Source organism: Panulirus ornatus, chromosome 11, assembly GCF_036320965.1.
Source record: "Panulirus ornatus isolate Po-2019 chromosome 11, ASM3632096v1, whole genome shotgun sequence".
NCBI classification, from domain to species: domain Eukaryota; kingdom Metazoa; phylum Arthropoda; class Malacostraca; order Decapoda; family Palinuridae; genus Panulirus; species Panulirus ornatus.
Genome location: NC_092234.1, coordinates 34,423,922 through 34,447,509, shown reverse-complemented (window position 1 = coordinate 34,447,509; position 23,588 = coordinate 34,423,922). Strand labels below are relative to the sequence as shown.

General features: G+C 42.2%; 1 protein-coding gene across 3 annotated transcripts in view; it reads right to left on the bottom strand.

The window, feature by feature from the left end:
• Rme-8 (receptor mediated endocytosis 8) overlaps window positions 1-23,588 on the bottom strand; it is a 554,100-nt gene that overhangs the window by 86,822 nt on the left and 443,690 nt on the right. For all 3 annotated transcript variants that reach the window (XM_071666770.1, XM_071666772.1, XM_071666771.1), the window contains 2 exons: window positions 19,424-19,654; window positions 11,163-11,325 (listed from right to left, as the gene is read on the bottom strand). In XM_071666770.1, the coding sequence (XP_071522871.1) occupies window positions 11,163-11,325; window positions 19,424-19,654 (394 nt within the window). The remainder of the gene's footprint in view (window positions 1-11,162; window positions 11,326-19,423; window positions 19,655-23,588) is intronic.

Here is a 23,588-nt window from a genome sequence, read left to right as displayed (position 1 = left end):
ATCCTCTTGGTCAATCTTTCCTCACTCATTCTCTCCATGTGCCCAAACCATTTCAAAACACCCTCTTCTGCTCTCACAACCACACTCTTTTTATTTCCACACATCTCTCTTACCCTTACATTACTTACTCGATCAAACCACCTCACACCACATATTGTCCTCAAACATCTCATTTCCAGCACATCCACCCTCCTGCACACAACTCTAACCATAGCCCACGCCTCGCAACCATACAACATTGTTGGAACCACTATTCCTTCAAACATACCCATTTTTCCTTTCCGAGATAATGTTCTCAACTTCCACACATTCTTCAAGGCTCCCAGGATTTTCACCCCCTCCCCCACCCTGTGATTCACTTCCGCTTCCATGGTTCCATCCACCGCCAGATCCACTCCCAGATATCTAAAACACTTTACTTCCTCCAGTTTTTCTCCATTCAAACTTACCTCCCAATTGACTTAACCCTCAACCCTACTGTACCTAATAACCTTGCTCCTATTCACATTTACTCTTAACTTTCTTCTTTCACACACTTTACCAAACTCAGTCACCAGCTTCTGCAGTTTCTCACATGAACCAACCACCAGCGCTGTATCATCAGCGAACAACAACTGACTCACTTCCCAAGCTCTCTCATCCACAACAGACTTCATACTTGCCTCTCTTTCCAAAACTCTTGCATTCACCTCCCTAACAACCCCATCCATAAACAAATTAAACAACCATGGACACATCACACACCCCTGCCGCAAACCTACATTCACTGAGAACCAATCACTTTCCTCTCTTCCTACACGTACACATGCCTTACATATATATGTATACACATGTACATATTCATACATGCTGCATCCATCCATTCCTGCTGCCATCCCGCCAAACATGAAATGACATCCCCTCCCTGCATGAGGCAGTGCTAGGAAACAACAACAAAGACCACATTTGTTTACTCTCAATCTCTAGCTGTCATGTGTAATATACTGACACCACAGCTCCCTTTCCCCATCCAGGCCCCACAAAACTTTCCATGGTTTACCCCAGACACTTCACATGCCCTGGTTCAATCCATTTACAGCATGTCAAACAAATGGGAACATCGGTGAAGGGGACAAATGGGGAAGTAATAACAAGTAGTAGTGAAGTAAGAGGGAGATGGAGCGAGCATTTTGAAGGTTTGTTGAATGTGTCTGATGACAGTGGCAGATATAGGGTGTTTTGGTCAAGGTGGTGGGCGAAGTGAGAGGGTCACGGAGAATGGCTTGGTAAATCGAGAAGAGGTAGTGAAAGTTTTGCTGAGGGTGAAAGCTGGCAAGGTGGCGGGTTTGGATGGTATTGCTGTGGAATTTATCAAAGAAGGGGTGACTGTGTTGTTGACTGGTTGGTGAGGATATTCAATGTATGTATGGTTCATGGTGAAGTGCCTGAGGATTGGCAGAATGCATGCATACTGCCATTGTACAAAGGCAAAGTGGATAAAGGTGAGTGCTCAAATTACTGAGGAATAAGTTTGTTGAGTATTCCTGGGAAATTATATGGGAGGGTACTGATCAAGAGGGTCAAGGAACGTACAGAGTACCAGATTGGGGAGGAGCAGTGTGGCTTCAAAGTGGTAGAGGATGTGTGGATCAGGTGTTTGCTTTGAAGAATGCATGTGAGAAATGCTTGGAAAAGCAGATGGCTTTGTATGTAGCATTTATGGATCTGGAGAAGGAATATGATAAGAGTTGATAGAGGTGCTCTGTGAAAGGTATTAAGAGTAGATGGTGTGGGAGGTAAGTTGCTAGAAGCGATGAAAAATTTTTATTGAACAAGTAAGGCAAGTGAATGAGTAGAAAGAGAGGAAAGTGAGTGGTTCCCAGTGAATGTCGGTTTGCGGCAAGGGTGTGTGATGTCTCTGTGGTTGTTAAATTTGTTTATACATGGGGTTGTTAAGGAGGTGAATGGAAGAGTTTTGGAGAGAGGGGCAAGTATGCAGTTTGTTGTGGATGAGATGATTTGGGAAGTGAGTCAGTTGTACTTCGCTGATTATACAGCGCTGTTGGCTGATTCAGGTGAGAAACCCCTCCACACATGAAATGGCACCCACCTCCCCCCCACGCGCAAGCGAGGCAGAGCTAAGAAAAGACAACAAAGGCCACATTCATTCACACTCAGTCTCTACCTGTCATATGTAATACACTGAAACCAAAGCTCCCTTTCCACATCTAGGCCCCCACAAAACTTTCCATGGTTTACCTCAGATGCTTCACATGCCCTCCAGTTGCCCCTCTCAGCACATTAACTTCCAAAAGTCTCTCTTTCACGCACCTATCAATTAACACATAATCCAATAATGCTCTCCACCCATCTCACCTACTTGCATACGTATACTTATGTATATCTCTCTCTTTTTAAACAAGGTATTCCCAATCACCAGTCCTTTTTCAGCACACAAATCTACAAGCTCTTCACCATTTCCATTTACAACACTGAACAACCCTTGTACACAAATTATACCCCCAAGTGCCACATTACTCACTTTTCCATTCAAATCACCCATCACTCTAACCTGATCTCGTGCATCAAAGCTGCTAATACACTCACTCAGCTGCTCCCAAAGCATTTGCAGAATGGAAAAAGATGAAAGCAAATGATATAAGGGGAAATTGGGAGGAATGGGATGTATTTAGAGAAGAAGTGATGGCTTGCACAAAAGATGCTGGTGGTATGAGAAAGGGGGGAGATAGGCAGATTAGAAAGGGTAGAGAGTGGTGGGATGAAGAAGTAAGACTCTTTGTGAAAGAGAAGAGAGAGGCGTTTGGACAATTTTTGCAGGGAAGTAGTGTGAATGACAGGGAGATGTATAAAAGAAAGAGGCAGGAGGTCAAGAGAAAGGTGCAAGAGGTGAAAAAGAGGGCAAATTAGAGTAGGGGTGAGAGAGTATCTTTAAATTTTACAGAGAATAAAAAGACATTTTGGAAGGAGGTAAATAAAGTGCACGAGACAAGAGACCAAATGGGAACATTGGTGAAGGGGCTAATGGGGAGGAAATAACAAGTCGTGGTGAGATGAGGAGATGAAGTGAGTATTTTAAAGGTTTGTTGAAGGAGTTTGATGATGGAGTGGCATATAGAGGGTGTTTCGGTTGAGGTGGTGTGCAAAGTGAGAGGGTCAGAGAGAATGGTTTGGTAAACACACAAGAGGTAGTGAAAGCTTTGCGGAAGATGAAAGCCGGCAAGGCAGCGGGTTTGTATGGTATTACAGTGCCTGAGGATCAGCCGAATGCATGCAAAGTGCTATTGTATAAAGGCAAAAGGGTATAAAAATAGTGTTCAAATTACAGAGGTATAAGTTTTTTGAGTATTCCTGGGAAATCACACGGGAGGGTATTGAATGGGAGGGTGAAAGCATGTGTACAGCATCAGACTGGAGAAGAGCAGTGTGGTTTCAGAAGTGGTAGAGTATGTGTGGATCAGGTGATTGCTTTGAAGAATGTAAGTGAAGAAATACTTAGAAAAACAGATGGATTTGTATGTAGTATTTATGGAACTGGAGAAGGTATATGATAGGGTTGATAGAGATGTTTTGTGGAAGGTATTAAGAGTATATGGTGTGGGAGGTAAGCTGCTAGAAGCAGTGAAAAGTTTTTTCCAAGGATGTAAGGCATGTGAACGAGTAGGAAGAGAGGAGTGATTGGTTCTAAGTGAATGTCGGTTTGCGGCAGGGGTGTGTGATGTCTCCATGGTAGTTTAATTTGTTTATGGATGAGGTTGTTAGGGAGGTGAATGCAAGAGTTTTGGAGAGAGGGGTAAGTGTGCAGTCTGTTGTGGATGAGAGGGCTTGGGAAGTGAGACAGTTGTTGTTCACTGATGATAAAGCGCTGGTGGCTGATTTGGATGAGAAACTGCAAAAGTTGGTGACTTAGTTTGGTAAATTGCATGAAAGAGGAAACTTGGGAGTAAATGTGTATAAGAGCAAGGTTATTAAGTTCAGTAGGGTTGAGGGACAAGTAAACTGGGAGGTAAGTTTGAATGGAGAAAAACTGGAGGAAGTGAAGTGTTTTAGATTTCTGGAAGAGGATTTAGCAGTAGATGGAACCATGCAAGCAGAAGTGAGTCACAGGGTGGGGAGGGGGCGAAGGTTCTGGGAGCATTGAAGAATGTGTGGAAGGCGAGAATGTTATCTCGAAGAACAAAGATGGGTATGTTTGAAGGAATGGTGGTTCCAACAATGTTATATGGTTGCGAGGCATGGGCTATTGATAGGGTTGTGCAGAGGAGGGTGGATGGGTTGGAATTGATATGTTTGAGGACAATATGTGGTGTGAGGTGGTTTGATTGAGCAAGTAATGAAAGGGTAATAGAGATGTGTGGTAATAAAAAGAGTGTGGTTGAGAGAGCTGAAGAATGTGTTGAAATGGTTTGGTCACATGGATAGAATGAGTGCGGAAAGATTGACAAATAGGATATATGTGTCAGAGGTAGAGGGAACAAGGAGTGGGAGACCAAACTGGAGGTGGAAGGATGGAGTAAAAAAGATTCTGAGTGATCGGGGCCTGAACATACAAGAGAGTTAAAGGCATGCAAGGAATAGAAAGAATTGGAGGGATGTGGTATACTGGGGTCGACGTGTCATCAATGGATTGAACCATGGCATGTGAAGCATGAAAAGTTTTGTGGGGCCTGGATGTGGAAAGGGAGCTGTGATTTCGGTGTATCATACGGTACGAGTTCATACAATTTTATCTAACATGTAATTTTTCAATACAAGTGGCATAACATGCTTCAAGGAGACAATCCATCTGCTCAGGTGCCAGTACTTAACAAAGTTATTCAAATCCGAACATCACACTTGTTTCCCGCCATCCAACACCAATCTTTATAGACCGAGCACTGTCTGCTTTGTCTAACCATAACCGTTGTAAAGGTAAAATACGGTCACATGGTGGGGATTGACCTGGATAGCTAGGTGTGTCATGAACAACTCTTCTTCATGTTTTTGTGTTTTGTCAATTCTCTCATATTGATTTTCTTAATACTAGGATGGACTTTAAAACTGTTGGGGGACAAATAAAAGTTCTTAGTATGAACAATTAAAATTAAGACAGGCTCAATGAAGTTGCATGTGGCATAATCAGCACAGGGGTAAAAAATAACGGTTTTCAAGATCTATGGGGTGATCATTTTTTGACAATGTTTAGTGCTCCACCCCACTATCAAATTTAAGATAGAATGGGAAAAAGAAAGCAAACTGCCCTTTCTAGATGTGTTGATAAATGGAGATTGTCTCCAGGAAATATGTCGAGCCACATGCATAGAAAAATTACATGTTAAATAAAACTGTTTGAACACATGGAGAGAATGAGTGAGGAAAGATTGACAAAGAGGATATATGTGTCAGAGGTGTAGGAAACAAGGAGAAACGGAAGACCAAATTAGAGGTGGAAGGATGGAGTGGCAAAGGTGAAGAACTTGTAGGGTTGCTTGCTGATAAAAGGATAGGTGAATGGGAATACCTGGTTTACAAAGAGGGATATACACACGTATACACATTTGAGGAGGAAAGACAGTCAACAGGCATTATTGGATTAAAAAAATTAATTGGTAAATGAGTAAAAAAAAAAAAAGAGACTTCTGGATGTAAATGTGCTTAGAGGGGCTGCTGATATCTGATCAGTGAGGGAGAAAATTTGCAGGGGTTTTTGAAAAAGAGCAAACATTGTTGAGGAGAAGAAAGTGGTGAAAGTAAGTTTGCTTGCAAAAGAGACTTGTGCGAAGAGAAACCAGGACAGATTGTGAGTGGAATGCAAAAGGTGAGAGTGAATGAAGCAAGGGGAGTTGGTAAGGAATGGGAGGTATTTTGGGATGCAGTCCTGGCATGTGAGAGATGCATGTGGCATGCAAAAGGTGGGAGGTGAGCAGATTAGAAAGGGGAGCAGTGAAATAAAGAAGTGAAGTTGCTAGTGAGAGAAAAGAATGGCATCTGGGCGGTACTCACAGGGAAGGAGTGCAAATGATTGGGGATGTATAAGAGAGTGTGGCAGGAATTCATGAAAAAGGTGCAGGGGATGAAAAAGAAGGCAAATGAGAGTTGAGGTGAGTGAGTATTGGCAAACATTAGGGAGAATAAGATGCTTTGGGAGGAGGTAAATAATGTGTGAAAGATAAGAGAAAAATGTGAACATCAGCGAAGAAGGCACAAGGGGAGGTGAGAAGACAAACTGAATATTTTGATGAACTGTTAAATTTGTTTGATGATAGTGATGAGGTGAGGAGACAAACTGAATATTTTGATGAACTGTTAAATTTGTTTGATGATAGTGATGAGGTGAGGAGACAAACTGAATATTTTGATGAACTGTTAAATTTGTTTCATGATAGAGTGATAAATGTAAGGTGTTTGGGATGGGGTGGCATGTGAAGTGAGAGAGTCAGGGATAGTGGGCTGGTGAAAAAAGAAGAGGAGGTGAAAGCCTTGCATATGATGAAATGTTGGAAGGTGGCTGGAGTATGTGGTACTGCAGCTGAATTTAATAAGAAAGGGGGTGACTATGCTGCTGATTTTTTGGTAAGGATATTCAATGTATGCATGAATCATGGTGAGGTGCCTGAGGATTAGCAGAATACAAGTCTAGAGCCACTGTATAAAGGCAAAAAGGATAAAGATGAGCATTCAAACTACAGAGGTATATGTTTGCTGAGTATACCTGGTAAGTTGTATGGGAGGGTATTGATTGTGAGGGTGATGGCATGTGCAAAGCATCAGATCGGGGAAGAGCAGTTTGGTTTCAAAAGTGATAGAGGATGTGAGGATAATGTGTTTGCTTTAAAGAATGTGTGTCTGAGAAATACTTAGAAAAACAGAAGGATATGTATGTGGCATTTATGGATCTGGAGAAGGCATATGATGAGGTTGATAGAGGTGCTTTGTGGAAAATCTTACAAATATGCAGTTGGAGGAATGCTGCTAGAAGCAGTGAGAAGTTTTCATCAAGGGTGTTCAGCTTGTGTATGAGAAGGAGAAGACAGTGAATGGTCTACAGCAGGGGTATGTGACATCACAATGGTTTTTCAATATGTTTGTGGATGGGGTGGTAAGTGCAAGAGTCTGGAGAGATGGGTGAGTATGCAATCTGTGGGGGAAGATAGGGCCAGGGAAGTTAGCCATTTGTTGTTTGCTGATGATACAGCACTGGTGGTGGATTCAATTGAGAAACTGGAAGTTTGTGACTGAGTCTGGAAGAGCGTGTGAAACAATTAAGTTGAGAGTGAATGTTTTTTTTTTTTTTTTTTTTTTTTTACTTTGTCGCTGTCTCCCGCGTTTGCGAGGTAGCGCAAGGAAACAGACGAAAGAAATGGCCCAACTCCCCCCCATACACATGTATATACATACGTCCACACACGCAAATATACATACCTACACAGCTTTCCATGGTTTACCCCAGACGCTTCACATGCCTTGATTCAATCCACTGACAGCACGTCAACCCCGGTATACCACATCGCTCCAACTCACTCTATTCCTTGCCCTCCTCTCACCCTCCTGCATGTTCAGGCCCTGATCACACAAAATCTTTTTCACTCCATCTTTCCACCTCCAATTTGGTCTCCTTCTTCTCCTCGTTCCCTCCACCTCCGACACATATATCCTCTTGGTCAATCTTTCCTCACTCATTCTCTCCATGTGCCCAAACCACTTCAAAACACCCTCTTCTGCTCTCTCAACCACGCTCTTTTTATTTCCACACATCTCTCTTACCCTTACGTTACTCACTCGATCAAACCACCTCACACCACACATTGTCCTCAAACATCTCATTTCCAGCACATCCATCCTCCTGCGCACAACTCTATCCATAGCCCACGCCTCGCAACCATACAACATTGTTGGAACCACCATTCCTTCAAACATACCCATTTTTGCTTTCCGAGATAATGTTCTCGACTTCCACACATTCTTCAAGGCCCCCAGAATTTTCGCCCCCTCCCCCACCCTATGATCCACTTCTGCTACCATGGTTCTATCCGCTGCCAGATCCACTCCCAGATATCTACAACACTTCACTTCCTCCAGTTTTTCTCCATTCAAACTCACCTCCCAATTGACTTGACCCTCAACCCTACTGTACCTAATAACCTTGCTCTTTTTCACATTTACTCTTAACTTTCTTCTTCCACACACTTTACCAAACTCAGTCACCAGCTTCTGCAGTTTCTCACATGAATCAGCCACCAGCGCTGTATCATCAGCGAACAACAACTGACTCACTTCCCAAGCTCTCTCATCCCCAACAGACTCCATACTTGCCCCTCTTTCCAAAACTCTTGCATTTACCTCCCTAACAACCCCATCCAAAAACAAATTAAACAACCATGGAGACATCACACACCCCTGCCGCAAACCTACATTCACTGAGAACCAATCACTTTCCTCTCTTCCTACACGTACACATGCCTTACATCCTCGATAAAAACTTTTCACTGCTTCTAACAACTTTCCTCCCACACCATATGTATGAATGTAAATAAAAAAAAGGTTATCAGTTTTGGCAAGGTTGAGGGACATGTTTGTGGGATGTAAGTTTGAATGGAGAAAAATTGGAGGAAGTTAAGTGTTTTAAATACCTGGGAGCGGACAAGCAACGAATGGATCCACGGAAGTGGACATGAGTAATAGGGTGGAGGAGGATGCAAAGGTTCTGTGAGCGCTGAAGAATGTGTGGTTTCTCCCATATGATTCATATGCCCAGGTTCACTCCATTGACATATCACCTCCTTTATACCATATCACTCCTACTTACTCTATCCCTCTATATAAATCAATCTTTATTGTAGTAGATGGGCAAGAGACATTCAACACTTAGATTACATAATGTGATATATGCATTAAGATATGCAAGTAATGTTGATGATAAATGCTTTTTTATCATCTCAGGAGAAAAGCACTTAGAAAATCCCCTAAATCGACCTAAATGATTTGGAAGATTACTAATATCTTAACTGAATAAGTTTGTAGATGATGCCAGGTGAAGAGAATGGTATGCCAAAATGAAGAGTGCACTGACTTTCGCACAGTGTGAAATATCACTATAAGGGTCAGATAAATGTCTAACAAACTATTATCCAAACAAATCTAAATAATATAGATGGGATAATGTGAAACAAAACCATAGAAAATCTACTCTCTTGAAGTAAATAAACTTATGGTATCAAAGATATGGAAGAGTGGAAAGGTTGTAGGAAAAGACTATATCTTAGTAGTCATTAGTTAACCCTTCTGCAAATTCATGGATGAGGAAATGTTTTATGAAGATTCTTCAGATACACATTCAGCCCACATTACAGTATGAGTTGCTTACTTGGTCAACACAGTTGAAAAATCAAGGTGAGATGTTAGGAATGATTAAAGAGAGAGCCTAGAAAAGAATACTTTAAAACAGAAAAGGTTAATCATATCTTAGATAACATTACACTGCTTTTAGCATTTCCTGGGAATTTTGTACTAAAATGTGCTTTCCCAGATAATAAACAGGTTTGTCCCTACAGTTGTCATCTGAGGGTTTACAACACACATAAGTAATACTTCTTAAGGCAAGAGAGATGAAAATTTCATGTAGAAAATGATATAATTTTAAGTGAATCAAGCATATTTACCTCATACTAAATATGGGAGGGTATTGACTGAGAGGGTGAAGGCATGTACAGAGCATCAGATTGGGGAAGAGCAGTGTGGTTTCAGAAGTGGTAGAGGATGTGTGGATCAGGTGTTTGCTTTGAAGAATGTATGTGAGAAATACTTAGAAAAGCAAATGGATTTGTATATAGCATTTATGGATCTGGAGAAGGCATATGATAGAGTTGATAGAGATGCTCTGTGGAAGGTATTAAGAATATATGGTGTGGGAGGAAAGTTGTTAGAAGCAGTGAAAAGTTTTTATCGAGGATGTAAGGCATGTGTACGTGTAGGAAGAGAGGAAAGTGATTGGTTCTCAGTGAATGTAGGTTTACGGCAGGGGTGTGTGATGTCTCCATGGTTGTTTAATTTGTTTATGAATGGGGTTGTTAGGGAGGTAAATGCAAGAGTTTTGGAAAGAGGGGCAAGTATGAAGTCTGTTGGGGATGAGAGAGCTTGGGAAGTGAGTCAGTTGTTGTTCGCTGATGATACAGCGCTGGTGGCTGATTCATGTGAGAAACTGCAGAAGCTGGTGACTGAGTTTGGTAAAGTGTGTGGAAGAAGAAAGTTAAGAGTAAATGTGAATAAGAGCAAGGTTATTAGGTACAGTAGGGTTGAGGGTCAAGTCAATTGGGAGGTGAGTTTGAATGGAGAAAAACTGGAGGAAGTGAAGTGTTTTAGATATCTGGGAGTGGATCTGGCAGCGGATGGAACCATGGAAGCGGAAGTGGATCATAGGGTGGGGGAGGGGGCGAAAATTTTGGGAGCCTTGAAAAATGTGTGGAAGTCGAGAACATTATCTCGGAAAGCAAAAATGGGTATGTTTGAAGGAATAGTGGTTCCAACAATGTTGTATGGTTGCGAGGCGTGGGCTATGGATAGAGTAGTGCGCAGGAGGATGGATGTGCTGGAAATGAGATGTTTGAGGACAATGTGTGGTGTGAGGTGGTTTGATCGAGTGAGTAACGTAAGGGTAAGAGAGATGTGTGGAAATAAAAAGAGCATGGTTGAGAGAGCAGAAGAGGGTGTTTTGAAGTGGTTTGGGCACATGGAGAGAATGAGTGAGGAAAGATTGACCAAGAGGATATATGTGTCGGAGGTGGAGGGAACGAGGAGAAGAGGGAGACCAAATTGGAGGTGGAAAGATGGAGTGAAAAAGATTTTGTGTGATCGGGGCCTGAACATGCAGGAGGGTGAAAGGAGGGCAAGGAATAGAGTGAATTGGAGCGATTTGGTATACCGGGGTTGACGTGCTGTCAGTGGATTGAATCAAGGCATGTGAAGCGTCTGGGGTAAACCATGGAAAGCTGTGTAGGTGTGTATATTTGCGTGTGTGGACGTATGTATATACATGTGTATGGGGGTGGGTTGGGCCATTTCTTTCATCTGTTTCCTTGCGCTACCTCGCAAACGCGGGAGACAGCGACAAAGTATAATAATAATAATAATAACTAAATTTCTTACCTAATAAATATATGAATTACATTAAACTTCTTATTCATTTTTACCTGGGTTATTTTTAATAACATTGACGAGTGCCCGAAGAGCATCACCAACACGAGCTAGTCTGGGATGTGAGACTGAGGCAGCTGAGAGAGACAAGAGAGAGTGGACATACTGTGTTTCACCACCAATGTACTGGAGAAGCTCAAGGGTAAGTTCCTTTGCCTTCTGTAAGGGAGAATATATTCTTTAGTCAAATTAAGTATTCAGTAATAAATATCAATAGATATTACAGACAGAATTCATACACACAAGAACAACAATTCTTCCTATTTCCTATTAACTCATACATATCAATAATTCAAATATCCACCAAAACACGTTTCTTACCAACAAAGCTCAAAAGGTACTAAACTAAACTATTGTATCCTCCTACTGTTGAAGATCCTCTTTCAACTTTCAAATTGCCTTATTATTGTTAAACAAACCACCTATTCTTCTACTGTACAATCAAACATTCTCTCAACCTTCAAACAACTTAACTGCCTAGTAACCAATCATTTTCCAAACTACTACTTGCAGTCACACTTCTAAAACTTCAGTATTCTCTAAAAAGAAGTTACAAGCCAATATTACCTTATCAGACAAATTTTGGTCTGTTCATAAATGATGGTTTAGACATATGAAAAACTCTTTCTCTCTGGAGTGGTATCCCATGAGCCATAAGGATTGCTTAGATGTAGTACCTCGTAGAGTGCTACATGCTGGTGAAGTAAATGCCTCGCACCTTTTGTTAACCCCTATTGGCCTATGGTTTTGCCTGAATACAGTTTTTCAGCCTTACACATGTGACCCTGAATCTCTGGATGAGGAATTTAACAATATTCATAGCATCGGCCAAAAACTTGAAGGTATCCCAAGTGGTTTATTGATAAATAACTTAGGGCAGCTAAGAAGACCTTATAGGAATGAACCTACAACACACAGATCTACAAAAACCTATTGGTGTTGCCTCATGATGATTAACTTTCAAACAACAGCTCATTACTCCAAAAATTTTCATATAAATGTAGTTTTCAAAACAAGTGTACTATAAAATAAATTCTGATCAAGAGTTCTCCTAATGAGGTGGTCAGCAGTATTACCAAATTATTTACAAAAATTGTAACAAGATTTATTTAGGTCCTCTGTTCTTAATGCTACCTTGCTAATGTGGGAAATGGTGAATAGTATGAAACAAAATTATATATATATATATATATATATATATATATATATATATATATATATATATATATTTTTTTTTTTTTTTATACCTCGTCGCTGTCTCCCGCGTTTGCGAGGTAGCGCAAGGAAACAGACGAAAGAAATGGCCCAACCCACCCCCATACACATGTACATACATACGTCCACACACGCAAATATACATACCTACACAGCTTTCCATGGTTTAACCCAGACGCTTCACATGCCTTGATTCAATCACTGACAGCACGTCAACCCCGGTATACCACATCGATCCAATTCACTCTATTCCTTGCCCTCCTTTCACCCTCCTGCATGTTCAGGCCCCGATCACCCAAAATCTTTTTCACTCCATCTTTCCACCTCCAATTTGGTCTCCCTCTTCTCCTCGTTCCCTCTACCTCCGACACATATATCCTCTTGGTCAATCTTTCCTCACTCATTCTCTCCATGTGACCAAACCATTTCAAAACACCCTCTTCTGCTCTCTCAACCACGCTCTTTTTATTTCCACACATCTCTCTTACCCTTACGTTACTTACTCGATCAAACCACCTCACACCACACATTGTCCTCAAACATCTCATTTCCAGCACATCCATCCTCCTGCGCACAACTCTATCCATAGTCCACGCCTCGCAACCATACAACATTGTTGGAACCACTATTCCTTCAAACATACCCATTTTTGCTTTCCGAGATAATGTTCTCGACTTCCACACATTCTTCAAGGCTCCCAGAATTTTCGCCCCCTCCCCCACCCTATGATCCACTTCCGCTTCCATGGTTCCATCCGCTGCCAGATCCACTCCCAGATATCTAAAACACTTCACTTCCTCCAGTTTTTCTCCATTCAAACTCACCTCCCAATTGACTTGACCCTCAACCCTACTGTACCTAATAACCTTGCTCTTATTCACATTTACTCTTAACTTTCTTCTTTCACACACTTTACCAAACTCAGTCACCAGCTTCTGTAGTTTCTCACATGAATCAGCCACCAGCGCTGTATCATCAGCGAACAACAACTGACTCACTTCCCAAGCTCTCTCATCCCCAACAGACTTCATACTTGCCCCTCTTTCCAAAACTCTTGCATTCACCTCCCTAACAACCCCATCCATAAACAAATTAAACAACCATGGAGACATCACACATCCCTGCCGCAAACCTACATTCACTGAGAACCAATCACTTTCCTTTCTTCCTACACGTACACAGATATATATATATATATATATATATATATATATATATCAATTGCATTTTTTCCCTGCAAAAATCGTCCAAATGCCTCTCTCTTCTCTTTCACTAATACTCTTACTTCTTCATCCCACCACTCACTACCCTTTCTAAACAGCCCACCTCCCACTCTTCTCATGCCACAAGCATCTTTTGCGCAATCCATCACTGATTCCCTAAATACATCCCATTCCTCCCCCACTCCCCTTACTTCCATTGTTCTCACCTTTTTCCATTCTGTACACAGTCTCTCCTGGTACTTCCCCACACAGGTCTCCTTCCCAAGCTCACTTACTCTCACCACCTTCTTCACCCCAACATTCACTCCTCTTTTCTGAAAACCCATACTAATCTTCACCTTAGCCTCCACAAGATAATGATCAGACATCCCTCCAGTTGCACCTCTCAGCACATTAACATCCAAAAGTCTCTCTTTCGCGCGCCTGTCAATTAACACGTAATCCAATAACGCTCTCTGGCCATCTCTCCTACTTACATTAGTATACTTATGTATATCTCGCTTTTTAAACCAGGTATTCCCAATCATCAGTCCTTTTTCAGCACATAAATCTACAAGCTCTTCACCATTTCCATTTACAACACTGAACACACCATGCATACCAATTATTCCCTCAACTGCCACATTACTCACCTTTGCATTCAAATCACCCATCACTATAACCCGGTCTCGTGCATCAAAACCGCTAACACACTCATTTAGCTGCTCCCAAAACACTTGCCTCTCATGATCTTTCTTCTCATGCCCAGGTGCATATGCACCAATAATCACCCACCTCTCTCCATCAACTTTCAGTTTTACCCATATTAATCGAGAATTTACTTTCTTGCATTCTATCACATACTCCCACAACTCCTGTTTCAGGAGTATTGCTACTCCTTCCCTTGCTCTTGTCCTCTCACTAACCCCTGACTTCACTCCCCAGACATTTCCAAACCACTCTTCCCCTTTACCCTTGAGCTTCGTTTCACTCAGAGCCAAAACATCCAGGTTCCTTTCCTCAAACATACTACCTATCTCTCCTTTTTTCACATCTTGGTTACATCCACACACATTTAGGCATCCCACTCTGAGCCTTCGAGGAGGATGATCACTCCCCGCGTGACTCCTTCTTGAGTGGGAGAAGTATAAAAGAAAGAGACAGGAGGTCAAGAGAAAGGTGCAAGAGGTGAAAAAAAGGGCAAATGAGAGTTGGGGTGAGAGACTATCAGTAAATTTTAGGGAGAATAAAAAGATGTTCTGGAAGGAGGTAAATAGGGTGCGTAAGACAAGGGAGCAAATGGGAACTTCAGTGAAGGGCGCAAATGGGGAGGTGATAACAAGTAGCGGTGATGTGAGAAGGAGATGGAATGAGTATTTTGAAGTTTTGTTGAATGTGTCTGATGACAGAGTGGCAGATATAAGGTGTTTTGGTCGAGGTGGTGTGCAAAGTGAGAGGGTTAGGGAAAATGATTTGGTAAACAGAGAAGAGGTAGTAAAAGCTTTGCGGAAGATGAAAGCCGGCAAGGCAGCAGGTTTGGATGGTATTGCAGTGGAATTTATTAAAAAAGGGGGTGACTGTATTGTTGACTGGTTGGTAAGGTTATTTAATGTATGTATGACTCATGGTGAGGTGCCTGAGGATTGGCGGAATGCGTGCATAGTGCCATTGTACAAAGGCAAAGGGGATAAGAGTGAGTGCTCAAATTACAGAGGTATAAGTTTGTTGAGTATTCCTGGTAAATTATATGGGAGGGTGTTGATCGAGAGGGTGAAGGCATGTACAGAGCATCAGATTGGGGAAGAGCAGTGCGGTTTCAGAAGTGTAGAGGATGTGTGGATCAGGTGTTTGCTTTGAAGAATGTATGTGAGAAATACTTAGAAAAGCAAATGGATTTGTATGTAGCATTTATGGATCTGGAGAAGGCATATGATAGAGTTGATAGAGATGCTCTGTGGAAGGTATTAAGAATATATGGTGTGGGAGGCAAGTTGTTAGAAGCAGTGAAAAGTTTTTATCGAGGATGTAAGGCATGTGTACGTGTAGGAAGAGAGGAAAGTGATTGGCTCTCAGTGAATGTAGGTTTGCGGCAGGGGTGTGTGATGTCTCCATGGTTGTTTAATTTGTTTATGGATGGGGTTGTAAGGGAGGTAAATGCAAGAGTCCTGGAAAGAGGGGCAAGTATGAAGTCTGTTGGGGATGAGAGAGCTTGGGAAGTGAGTCAGTTGTTGTTCGCTGATGATACAGCGCTGGTGGCTGATTCATGTGAGAAACTGCAGAAGCTGGTGACTGAGTTTGGTAAAGTGTGTGGAAGAAGAAAGTTGAGAGTAAATGTGAATAAGAGCAAGGTTATTAGGTACAGTAGGGGTGAGGGTCAAGTCAATTGGGAGGTGAGTTTGAATGGAGAAAAACTGGAGGAAGTGAAGTGTTTTAGATATCTGGGAGTGGATCTGTCAGCGGATGGAACCATGGAAGCGGAAGTGGATCATAGGGTGGGGGAGGGGGCGAAAATTTTGGGAGCCTTGAAAAATGTGTGGAAGTCGAGAACATTATCTCGGAAAGCGAAAATGGGTATGTTTGAGGGAATAGTGGTTCCAACAATGTTGTATGGTTGCGAGGCGTGGGCTATGGATAGAGATGTGCGCAGGAGGATGGATGTGCTGGAAATGAGATGTTTGAGGACAATGTGTGGTGTGAGGTGGTTTGATCGAGTAAGTAACGTAAGGGTAAGAGAGATGTGTGGAAATAAAAAGAGCGTGGTTGAGAGAGCAGAAGAGGGTGTTTTGAAATGGTTTGGGCACATGGAGAGAATGAGTGAGGAGAGATTGACCAAGAGGATATATGTGTCGGAGGTGGAGGGAACGAGGAGAAGAGGGAGACCAAATTGGAGGTGGAAAGATGGAGTGAAAAAGATTTTGTGTGATCGGGGCCTGAACATGCAGGAGGGTGAAAGGAGGGCAAGGAATAGAGTGAATTGGAGTCATGTGGTATACAGGGGTTGACGTGCTGTCAGTGGATTGAATCAAGGCATGTGAAGCGTCTGGGGTAAACCATGGAAAGCTGTGTAGGTATGTATATTTGCGTGTGTGGACGTGTGTATGTACATGTGTATGGGGGGGGGGTTGGGCCATTTCTTTCGTCTGTTTCCTTGCGCTACCTCGCAAACGCGGGAGACAGCGACAAAGTATAAAAAAAAAAAAAAAATATATATATATATATATATATATATATATATATATATATATATATATATATATTTTTCTTGCTTTGTCGCTGTCTCCCGCGTTTGCGAGGTAGCGCAAGGAAACAGACGAAAGAAATGGCCCAACCCACCCCCATACACATGTATATACATACGTCCACACACGCAAATATACATACCTACACAGCTTTCCATGGTTTACCCTAGACGCGCTTCACATGCCCTGATTCAATCCACTGACAGCACGTCAACCCCGGTATACCACATCGATCCAATTCACTCTATTCCTTGCCCTCCTTTCACCCTCCTGCATGTTCAGGCCCCGATCACACAAAATCTTTTTCACTCCATCTTTCCACCTCCAATTTGGTCTCCCACTTCTCCTCGTTCCCTCCACCTCCGACACATATATCCTCTTGGTCAATCTTTCCTCACTCATTCTCTCCATGTGCCCAAACCATTTCAAAAGACCCTCTTCTGCTCTCTCAACCACGCTCTTTTTATTTCCACACATCTCTCTTACCCTTACGTTACTTACTCGATCAAACCACCTCACACCACACATTGTCCTCAAACATCTCACTTCCAGCACATCCACCCTCCTGCGCACAACTCCATCCATAGCCCACGCCTCGCAACCATACAACATTGTTGGAACCACTATTCCTTCAAACATACCCATTTTTGCATTCCGAGATAATGTTCTCGACTTCCACACATTCTTCAAAGCTCCCAGGATTTTTGCACCCTCCCCCACCCTACGATCCACTTCCACTTCCATGGTTCCATCCGCTGCCAGATCCACTCCCAGATATCTAAAACACTTTACTTCCTCCAGTTTTTCTCCATTAAATCTTACCTCCCAATTGACTTGACCCTCAACACTACTGTACCTAATAACCTTGCTCTTATTCACATTTACTCTTAACTTTCTTCTTTCACACACTTTACCAAACTCAGTCACCAGCTTCTGCAGTTTCTCACATGAATCAGCCACCAGCGCTGTATCATCAGCAAACAACAACTGACTCACTTCCCAAGCTCTCTCATCCCCAACAGACTTCATACTTGCCCCTCTTTCCAAAACTCTTGCATTCACCTCCCTAACAACCCCATCCATAAACAAATTAAACAACCATGCAGACATCACACACCCCTGCCACAAACCTATATTCACTGAGAACCAATCACTTTCCTCTCTTCCTACATGTACACATGCCTTACATCCTCGATAAAAACTTTTCACTGCTTCTAACAACTTGCCTCCCACACCATATATTCTTAATACCTTCCACAGAGCATCTCTATCAACCTTATCATATGCCTTCTCCAGATCCATAAATGCTACATACAAATCCATTTGCTTTTCTAAGTATTTCTCACATACATTCTTCAAAGCAAACACCTGATCCACACATCCTCTACCACTTCTGAAACCACACTGCTCTTCCCCAATCTGTTGCTCTGTACATGCCTTCACCCTCTCAATCAATACCCTCCCATATAATTTACCAGGAATACTCAACAAACTTGTATCTCTGTAATTTGAGCACTCACTCTTATCCCCTTTGCCTTTGTACAATGGCACTATGCACGCATTCCGCCAATCCTCAGGCACCTCACCATGAGTCATACATACATTAAATAACCTTACCAACCAGTCAACAATACAGTCACCCCCTTTTTTAATAAATTCCACTGCAATACCATCCAAACCTGCTGCCTTGCTGGCTTTCATTTTCCGCAAAGCTTTTACTACCTCTTCTCTGTTTACCAGATCATTTTCCCTAACCCTCTCACTTTGCACACCACCTCGACCAAAACACCCTATAACTGCTACTCTATCATCAAACACATTCAACAAACCTTCAAAATACTCACTCCATCTCCTTCTCACATCACCACTACTTGTTATCACCTCCCCATTTGCGCCCTTCACTGAAGTTCCCATTTGCTCCCTTGTCTTACGCACTTTATTTACCTCCTTCCAGAACATCTTTTTATTCTCCCTAAAATTTAATGATACTCTCTCACCCCAACTCTCATTTGCCCTCTTTTTCACCTCTTGCACCTTTCTCTTGACCTCCTGTCTCTTTCTTTTATACATCTCCCACTCAACTGCATTTTTTCCCTGCAAAAATCGTCCAAATGCCTCTCTCTTCTCTTTCACTAATAATCTTACTTCTTCATCCCACCACTCATTACCATGTCTAATCAACCCACCTCCCACTCTTCTCATGCCACAAGCATCTTTTGCACAATCCATCACCGATTCCCTAAATACATCCCATTCCTCCCCCACTCCCCTTACTTCCATTGTTCTCACCTTTTTCCATTCTGTACTCAGTCTCTCCTGGTACTTCCTCACACAAGTCTCCTTCCCAAGCTCACTTACTCTCACCACCCTCTTCACCCCAACATTCACTCTTCTTTTCTGAAAACCCATACAAATCTTCACCTTAGCCTCCACAAGATAATGATCAGACATCCCTCCAGTTGCACCTCTCAGCACATTAACATCCAAAAGTCTCTCTTTTGCGCGCCTGTCAATTAACACGTAATCCAATATGTACAAATATATACAAATACACAAACAGATGTACTATGCTTTAAGCAAAAACAATAATACAAATATTACCTGTATTGGGAAGGCAGGCTGCTCATTGTATATTCTGATAAACACCCCTCCAATGATAAGCTCATCCACATGTGCTTCAAATTCAAAGGTTGCTCCATATTCTGGGTCTGACTGGCCAGTTCGCACGTGAGACTGCTGATTAGTTGTTAAGAAATCAATGAGTTGTGTGCGAGTTCCATTGTCCCAGATGAGGTAGGGAGTCTCAACATTACTAGTCAAGATCTTTAGCACCTGTAAGTTTGAAACATTTATCATTTTCTTTTGAATATGAAACAACAGAAAGAATACCAAAGATAAAAACAAAATACATGGCCTTTTACAGTAAAAGTTACTTTCTTTTATGCTAGCTGAGACGGCATGGGCAGCTGAAGCCCTAATCAAGGCTATATTACACTTAATCGCTGTTTCCTGCATCAGCAAGGTAGTGCATGGAAACAGACGAAAAAATGGCCCAACCACCCACATACACACATATATATATATATATTTTTATCTATATTTATTTATTTTACTTTGTCGCTATCTCCCGCGTTTGCGAGGTAGGGCAAGGAAACAGACGAAAGAAATGGCCCAACCCACCCCCATACACAATGTATATACATACACGTCCACACACGCAAATATACATACCTATACATCTCAATGTACACATATATATACACACACAGACACATACATATATACCCAAGCACACATTTCACACTGTCTGCCTTTATTCATTCCCATCGCCACCTCGCCCCACATGGAATACCATCCCCCTCCCCCCTCATGTGTGCAAGGTAGCACTAGGAAAAGACAACAAAGGCCCCATTCGTTCACACTCAGTCTCTAGCTGTCATGCAATAATGCCCGAAACCACAGATCCCTTTTCACATCCAGGCCCCACACAACTTTCCATGGTTTACCCCAGACGCTTCACATGCCCTGATTCAATCCACTGACAGCACGTCAACCCCGGTATACCACATCGATCCAATTCACTCTATTCCTTGCCCTCCTTTCACCCTCCTGCATGTTCAGGCCCCGATCACTCAAAATCTTTTTCACTCCATCTTTCCACCTCCAATTTGGTCTCCCACTTCTCCTCGTTCCCTCCACCTCCGACACATATATCCTCTTGGTCAATCTTTCCTCACCCATTCTCTCCATGTGCCCAAACCATTTCAAAACACCCTCTTCTGCTCTCTCAACCACGCTCTTTTTATTTCCACACATCTCTTACCCTTACATTACTTACTCGATCAAACCACCTCACACCACACATTGTCCTCAAACATCTCATTTCCAGCACATCCACCCTCCTGCACACAACTCTATCCATAGCCCATGCCTAACAACCATACAACATTGTTGGAACCACTATTCCTTCAAACATACCCATTTTTGCTTTCTGAGATAATGTTCTCGACTTCCACACATTCTTCAAGGCTCCCAGGATTTTCGCCCCCTCCCACACCCTATGATTCACTTCCGCTTCCATGGTTCCATCCGCTGCCAGATCCACTCCCAGATATCTAAAACACTTTACTTCCTCCAGTTTTTCTCCATTCAAACTTACGTCCCAATTGACTTGACCCTCAACCCTACTGTACCTAATAACCTTGCTCTTATTCACATTTACTCTTAACTTTCTTCTTTCACACACTTTACCAAACTCAGTCACCAGCTTCTGCAGTTTCTCACATGAATCAGCCACCAGCGCTGTGTCATCAGCAAACAACTGACTCACTTCCCAAGCTCTCTCATCCACAACAGACTTCATAGTTGCCCCTCTTTCCAAAACTCTTGCATTCACCTCCCTAAAGACCCCATCCATAAACAAATTAAACAACCATGGAGACATCACACACCCCTGCCGCAAACCTACATTCACTGAGAACCAATCACTTTCCTCTCTTCCTACACGTACACATGCCTTACATCCACGATAAAAACTTTTCACTGCTTCTAACAACTTGCCTCCCACACCATATATTCTTAATACCTTCCACAGAGCATCTCTATCAACTCTATCATATGCCTTCTCCAGATCCATAAATGCTACATACAAATCCATTTGCTTTTGTAAGTATTTCTCACATACATTCGTCAAAGCAAACACCTGATCCACACATCCTCTACCACTTCTGAAACCACACTGCTCTTCCCCAATCTGATGCTCTGTACATGCCTTCATCCTCTCAATCAATACCCTCCCACATAATTTACCAGGAATACTCAACAAACTTATACCTCTGTAATTTGAGCACTCACTCTTATCCCCTTTGCCTTTGTACAATGGCACTATGCACGCATTCCGCCAATCCTCAGGCACCTCACCATGAGTCATACATACATTAAATAACCTCACAAACCAGTCAACAATACAGTCATCCCCTTTTTTAATAAATTCCACTGCAATACCATCCAAACCTGCTGCCTTGCCAGCTTTCATCTTCCACAAAGCTTTTACTACCTCTTCTCTGTTTACCAAATCATTTTCACTAACCCTCTCACTTTGCACACCACCTCAACCAAAACACCCTATATCTGCAACTCTATCATCAAACACATTCAACAAACCTTCAAAATACTCACTCCATCTCCTTCTCACATCTCCACTACTTGTTATCACCTCCCCATTTGTGCCCTTCACTGAAGTTCCCATTTGCTCCCCTTGTCTTATGCATTATATTTACCTCCTTCCAGAACATCTTTTTATTCTCCCTAAAATTTAATGATACTCTCTCACCCCAACTCTCATTTGCCCTCTTTTTCACCTCTTGCACCTTTCTCTTGACCTCCTGTCTCTTTCTGTTATACATCTCCCACTCAATTGCATTTTTTCCCTGCAAAAATCGTCCAAATGCCTCTCTCTTCTCTTTCACTAATAATCTTACTTCTTCATCCCACCACTCATGCCACAAGCATCTTTTGCGCAATCCATCACTGATTCCCTAAACACATCCCATTCCTCCCCCACTCCCCTTACTTCCATTGTTCTCACCTTTTTCCATTCTGTACTCAATCTCTCCTGGTACTTCCTCACACAAGTCTCCTTCCCAAGCTCACTTACTCTCACCACCCTCTTCACCCCAACATTCACTCTTCTTTTCTGAAAACCCATGCAAATCTTCACCTTAGCCTCCACAAGATAATGATCAGACATCCCTCCAGTTGCACCTCTCAGCACATTAACATCCAAAAGTCTCTCTTTCGCGCGTCTGTCAATTAACACGTAATCCAATTACGCTCTCTGGCCATCTCTCCTACTTACATACGTATACTTATGTATATCTCGCTTTTTAAACCAGGTATTCCTAATCACCAGTCCTTTTTCAGCACATAAATCTACAAGCTCTTCACCATTTCCATTTACAACACTGAACACCCCATGTATACCAATTATTCCCTCAACTGCCACATTACTCACCTTTGCATTCAAATCACCCATCACTATAACCCGGTCTCGTGCATCAAAACCACTAACACACTCATTCAGCTGCTCCCAAAACACTTGCCTCTCATGATCCTTCTTCTCATGCTCAGGTGCATATGCACCAATAATCATCCATCTCTCTCCATCAACTCTCCATATATATATATATATATATATATATATATATATATATATATATATATATATATACATATATATATATATATATATATATATATATATATATATATATATATTTTTTTTTTTATTTTGCTTTGTCGCTGTCTCCCGCGTTTGCGAGGTAGCGCAAGGAAACAGACGAAAGAAATGGCACAACCCACCCCCATACACAATGTACACACACACATGCTCACACACGCAAATATACATATCTACACATCTCAATGTACACATATATATTCACACACAGACACATACATATATACCCATGCACACAATTCACACTGTCTGCCCCTATCCCATCGCCACCTCGCCACACATGGAATACCATCCCCCTCCCCCCTCATGTGTGCGAGGTAGCACTAGGAAAAGACAACAAAGGCCCCATTCGTTCACGCTCAGTCTCCAGCTGTCACGCAATAATGCCCGAAACCATAGCTCCCTTTCCACATCCAGGCCCCACACAACTTTCCATGGCTTACCCCAGACGCTTCACATGCCTTGATTCAATCCACTGACAGCACGTCAACCCCGGTATACCACATCGATCCAATTCACTCTATTCCT